Raw genomic sequence first — 6,415 nt, 5'->3', positions numbered from 1 at the left:
TGAACCTCTCCTAGCCAGTCTAGGTGAGTCAGAGTGGTGGCTACTCAAGTTATTCTTTATAAGCTTAGACCTGCGGTAATCAAGAGATTTCTCTCTTTTTTCCGGTGTCCCGACTACCTTGGACGTTAGAGGACGAACTTAAAGAAAATTTCTAAGAAGTGATCCTGCGAGTTAGCGCTGAGGGGATCCACCTTTTTTTGTGTATTATATGCTTGTTTGGGTTTGGTAGCCCTATCTGGTGTGATTTTCTAGCTGCTTGTTCCTTGTGAGCGCGGGTGGTTACCCATACTTTGTTTAACATTTGTGTTGTTGCTGCTGCTATTATTATCTCATTACTCTATTCATTACATTATCATTTTGAGAACAATGTCAAGTTAGTTGCCCTTAGTCCAGCTTTTTTCAACTGCTACCGCTCACACCCGCCACACAGACCCGCTGCTGCCACCGGCAAAAACTGTTAGGACCTATAGCAGCCTTTTTCAACTAGTGTGTCCAGTTGCTAGGTGTGCCACCGCTAGGTGCTCTGCCGCACAGGCGTGCTGCCGCCAGCAAGACCTGTCAGGGCCTAGAGGGAGAAATGCATTGGAAGAACCTTCCACACATGATTCCCGTTGCTGTGGGAACTGGATACCACTGTATATCGAGGTGGTAGTAGCCGCTTGCCTACTCCACCTGCATTCCGCCAACAAGGAAGGAGGCAGCAGCACACACCAAATAGTCGCAACCGCAACTCCCGTATCAGCCAGCAGATTGCTGCTGCAGTCGGGACCAACACAGGAGAAAAGCATCCATCGCTCTTACCATGGAAGTGTAGTCCGGTCCAGGGGTACGGGTAAACGCTATATGTACACTTAGCTCCATGGGGACTTGTTTTAAAAAAAACAGCATTGTCCATAATCAATATTTGGAGATATGCTTATAGACCCATCATTTTAAAGACACCTTCAACTGTATCTAGTGTATGACCTGGCGTTGACCTTTTATTATCCACACTGAGTGGATTACTTGCAGTGTATTTGTACTACTGTGGAGTGTACTGTGTTTGTTTAATTACTGTGGGGGCCACTATTTGTGTTTTTCCTCTGTGGGGCTCTGATGGTATGCCATGGCAATTTTAAAGTCTTCAGGGGTGTATAAACGGGAGATTCTGGCTAATGAACAATTTTGATTAAGCAAAGCAAGTCAAAGTCAAAATCTCCTGCCAAAATCTCACCATGTGTACACCCCTTTATAGGTGTGCCGCAACACTGTCATGTGATGACTTTGCTACAAACTATTTTCCGTGTTCTTTGTGGCTAAGAAAAAACATTGCTTACAATACAATAAAATAAATAAAAACACATAAACTGGAATTTACAAAACATATATCACAAATTTATTGGACAAAAACAAATCCTCTGAGGAGTCCGAAGGTTTGTGTGTCCCGGCGGAGGAGGCTCCGAATTGTCCTTCAATCATCTGGTCATAGGCTGGTTGTGGCGGATTATCCATTTACCACAATTCTTAGCTGCAAAGAAAGCGAAACTCTACTACGCCAATAGAAAATACCAACCCGACAATACACTGCGCTGAGAGACCGAAACACACTTTATATACATTTTACAAGAAACTTGAAAAAAAAAATGACAGAAGTGACCTTGGGGTTACACAAAATAACCTGAGCAGTGGGAAAAGCACCCTAGCTTATTGGATACATAAGTGATAATGAAACATACAGTATAACAAAATACACTAACCTGATATAAAACAGAATATAACACTTATAGGGCCTAATTCAGCCTGGATCCCTAATCTGAGACGTTGCAGTGACCTGTGAGGAGAAAGACGACACCTAGGGCGAGATGTACTAAGCCTTGAAAGGTGATAAAATGGAGAGTGATAAACCGCCAACCAATCAGCTCCTACCTCTCATTTTTCAAATACAGATTGTAACATACAGTAACAGTTAGCTGCTGATTGGCTGGTGGTTTATTACTCTCTATGTTATCACTTCTCATGCTTAGTACATCTGGCCCCTAGCCTGAAAATAAACATGCCTCGGGCAAAATTGGGAATGAATTATGAATGGTTGCAAATCGCTATCCACTCGCAAATCCATAAACAATTTCCGGAACATCAAAGCCTAAGACAGGCTGGAAGTGGTCATTGCTGACATCACAGACCCTCTTTATAAAATCCTGAACATGCCTGCTTTTTTTTTTTTGAACACACAAAAAACCCCCCCAGCAGTTTACACCCCCAAATGCCGGGTTCCTGACAGTCAAATGGCAGCTCCAAAGCATTTACGATACATACGTATCAGTCACTAATTCCTCTCACGTATGCGCAATGCATATGGTGCAGCACATTTTATTAGGGGGTGTGCCATCAAAGGGGTGGGTCTAGCATCATCTATTGGGCATGTCTAAAACAGCCAATCAGGCGTGTCTACCATCATCTATTGGCACTCGCTACAATATAAAACGTCTCTCAGCCTCACCACAATGTCCTGCCTATTTCAGTTTTAATCTTCTCTGTGTAACAGTACATGCAAATAAAGTCAAAATATGCATGGCAGTGAGGCCACTGATTCGCTGAGAGAGAGAGCACTCCCAGCCAATCAGCATTAGGCCTATCTTTTGACATTTTTTTTCAAATTCTCACCCGGGACACTGTGGAATCGGACTACCAATCCCGCCGTTACACTGCACCTAGAGCCCCTGGGCGCTTCACGCAGCCCAGAGCCCATGCTGCCCACCCCTTCACATAGTTGTGTGCCAGCGGTGCTTCACCGTTGGTACACACCTATGACTCAGACCAACACATCCTGGGTGCTAAAAGGCACCTGTGATGTGCTGATGATGGGTCCGTTCCGATGCGCACGGGACCCCGTATCGGGTTGAATGGAGTGTCAAACACATCTGATTTGGCCCGATTTCTCAGCCTGATCCGTCGGAATCGGGTGAAATTGGCCGACATTGGATAAGTGTATGGGGGCCTTTACATACTGAGAAATGTTCCGAAAATGTTGCAAACAGTATAAAATGTAGCAATAATAATAATAATAATAACAATTTAAAAAAAAGTTTGGGGCTTAGGAAGTATAGAGATGTAAAACCATTGGTCTGGTTTATAGTGTATATGATTTAGTAGTGTTAGTAAGGTGCTGATTCCTGATTGCCAACAGTCATGGACCTACCAGTAGTGTACAGAGGAAACACTTGGCTCAGTCTGGGGGAGATGTTTTAAGCCTTAGAGGAATAAAGTGGAGGTAAAGCAGCCAATCAGCTTCTGTCATTTAACAGGCACTTAAAACATGACACAAGCTGATTAGTTGCTATGAGCAACTTCTCTGCTTTATCTTTCAAAGGTTTGATACGTCGCCTCAGGGCCTTCTTAACATTAGCCCAGGCCCTTGGGTAAAATAATTCACTGGGATCTCCTCTCCCCCCCCTCTCCCACTCCATGCAGGCCGCTGAAATCTGGGCGGTGGTGGCTGGGAGCTTGTAGCGCTATTTGCCGGACGGCGGGCGGGAAGCTCTGCTGAATTTGAAAAGACTGACTGGATGCTGATTGGCTGAATTCTCTCAGCCAATCAGTGTCGGCCAGTCTTTTCAAATTTCAAATCTTTTCAAATTCAGGAGTACTTTCTTCCCACCCTGCCGCAAATAGCGAAACGCTACAAGCTTCCAGCCACCGCTGCCCAACACCTGCAGCCTCAGCAGCTCCTGGGGCAGTGCCATCTTCCCCATTGTGGTGCCCCTGGGCAACTGCCCATTAAGCCCAATGGCAAAGACGGCATCGCCTCCTCAGAGAAAAACATCAGCCAAAATATTCTATCATCATTACACCTTGTTCCTTAGCATTGGAGAGAGATAAAGTGAACAGAGATAAAGCACTAACCAATCAGCTCCTGTCATTTTTCAAACCCTGCCTGTAACATGGCAGTTAGGAGCTGATTGGTTGGTACCTTATCTACATCCCCTGTATCTATCTCTGAGGCTTAGTAAATAGACATCTTAATTACATGTAGCCTCCAACCGTAACACACAGGTCTCCTGTATACATACCCTGCAGAGAGCAGGATGGGCAGTTCTACCACTGTCTGCTGCCCAAACCACCGCTTATACTGTATACTGTCCATTCCACCCCAGACGGCTCCATCACCAGCTATTAGTATGGGAGTATTGTACAGTAGCACAAAGTTCCTCACAAGGTTTACAGTTAGGAGACAAATATACAGAAATCCATTAATATGGCTTTGAATTTTCAGTCTTCAACAAGCATATAAAATACAGTAACAATACCCCATGCTAGTCTCACTCATACATTACATTCAGAGGTGCTCCAGAGGTGGGGATGCAGCACAGTTCAAATTTCAAATATGAACACCTTCCCAACTACCACTGAGTCAATTTGGAATGGCAGTTGGTACGGCTCCTATTTGAGTTTTAAACTGCGCTGCAGCCCCCCCTCTGGATCCGCCACTGATTACATTGTTTCTTCATTCACAGTTGTACAGTAATACAATGTATCGGCGCTTGGTGTTTCTAAATTACAATACCATCCTTCGAACATAAATAAGTCTTTGCATGATATAGTACATACAATTATGTGCCTTGATTATTATCAGTCCATATTGTGGGGACAAAGATATTTTTTTTGAATGATTATCCCCACATGTACTAAGAATTTCTACTGTGTCAGAGCTTTTTCCTTAGAACATCCCGGCAGACTAGCGGAGTCTTTCCTATACAGTTTCTGACATAGTGGCCCTCGCTCTGTTTCAGTTGTTCTTGCTGCTGACGTTGTTTTTTTGCCCATATACAAATAGTGATTACATGCGAATATGAGCAGAAGCTAAACTGAGCAGCCCAATGCTGTCACATCAATTCCATCCAACAGATTATAATTGCTGATACATTAGTACTATCGTTGCAGAACGGGTCATGTCGCTAAGTCCGAGTGTCCTTTTAGCTGTCCAGGCTGCACTGCTTTAATGGGACAGTTCTCCAGTAGCAAGAAATAGCCAATCCTCCAGAAAGGGCGTCTGAACTTCCAAGGCATTCCTGCATTTGGCTGAATGGCCCATTACCACCTGCAAATTCTCACTTTGTGACTATATCCGTAGTGCGACCGTCATCGAAAATCACTCCTTGAACTGCACAGCATCTAACCCATCATGTAGAATCTTTAAAAGGTACTTGTGAAGAAGGGCTTGATACATATGCCTCGAAATCTAAATAGAAAGTGCAGGGACCATAACAGGACATTGCATGGAGACGGAACCAATTTAAAAGTCATGGGCATTTAAGCATTGGGATAGGGCCGTGGCCCTGTTTATACTGAAATGAAAAATAGCATTTACACTACAACATAGTAAACCGTCTAATTGAGGCCGTATAGTGTTCTGTTAATTGATCTGTGAATTTGAAATTTAGTCTGTTTCAAATTCATTTCTATTCAGACGTCTCCCACTCTTTGTATTTTAAAGATATCCCAACAAGTGTGCAATCACCCCTCAAAATATCCGTCTCTGGCCATGGTAAACGTTCGAGAACAGTATGGAACGGTGGTGGAAACGATTGAAGACCATAAATATGATTTTCAGGCGTAAACTGGCAGCCAGAGAGAGTTATAACGGTACAGATACAAATGTACAAAAAAATAATCCTGTCAGCTGAAGAGGCGATAATGCGTTCCGGTACAGTAAGATGGCGTCCAGAGTCCTGTTAGAGGAACCAAGATGGCAGCTCACATAAGTGTCCTACTTTGGGTCATCAGTTCTTGACACGAGGGGGGTTTCCGTTCACGCTGCCCAGCTGGGAAAGTTGTGGACTGGCTGACGCAGAAATTCAGGACTCGATGTGGAGTTCAGTAAAAGTTATATTCCTAGACAGACGTCGTGCTCTTTTGTGCCTGTTTCTTATTTAATCCATTCTCAGATTTCCGGTTCTTGCTTCCAGCCAACAAGCTGTAAAACCCTTTTTTCCCATTTTTTACCCTCCACATGGAAATGAAGGCGACCAAAGCCACGATCAAGACAAGGGCCACAACAGCAATCACAATCCACTTCCACGTGTCATCTGCAAAACAAACACACAACAGTCAGCTTCAGCTTCATCATTCTCAGGCAAATCTTAAGTCTTAAGATCATCCTTAGCAAGGCTTATATGTGTATATATGTGTACCAGCCCCTAGAATACTAATATCAGAGAGGCTTACTGACGGAGAGCAGTTTACTGACAACTATGCAGCCAATTGACTGTACAATAAGTATCTAAGGAGGATGAAAGTATGTAAGAAGATGATTTACAAACCTACCATCAGGGGCGTAACTAGATATTCATAGGCCCCATAGCAAACGTTTGTAAGGGCCCCCTATTTAGCAACTGATGGTGATAACTGTATGTACAACATATTACTTAGACAGTAA

The 6,415-nt window shown here is 43.7% G+C and overlaps 1 protein-coding gene across 1 annotated transcript in view; it reads right to left on the bottom strand.

The window, feature by feature from the left end:
- Positions 1 to 1,352: 1,352 nt before the first annotated feature.
- LOC146075651 (intercellular adhesion molecule 1-like) overlaps positions 1,353 to 6,415 on the bottom strand; it is a 38,764-nt gene continuing 33,701 nt past the window's right edge. The window contains exon 8 of the mRNA XM_083185081.1: positions 1,353 to 6,065. Coding sequence (XP_083041207.1) covers positions 5,872 to 6,065 — 194 coding nt within the window. The 3' untranslated portion in view covers positions 1,353 to 5,871. The remainder of the gene's footprint in view (positions 6,066 to 6,415) is intronic.

This window comes from Crinia signifera, chromosome 4 (genome assembly GCF_055691185.1).
Source record: "Crinia signifera chromosome 4, ASM5569118v1, whole genome shotgun sequence".
In the NCBI taxonomy this organism is placed as follows: domain Eukaryota; kingdom Metazoa; phylum Chordata; class Amphibia; order Anura; family Myobatrachidae; genus Crinia; species Crinia signifera.
This window is presented reverse-complemented; position numbering and strand designations above follow the sequence as displayed.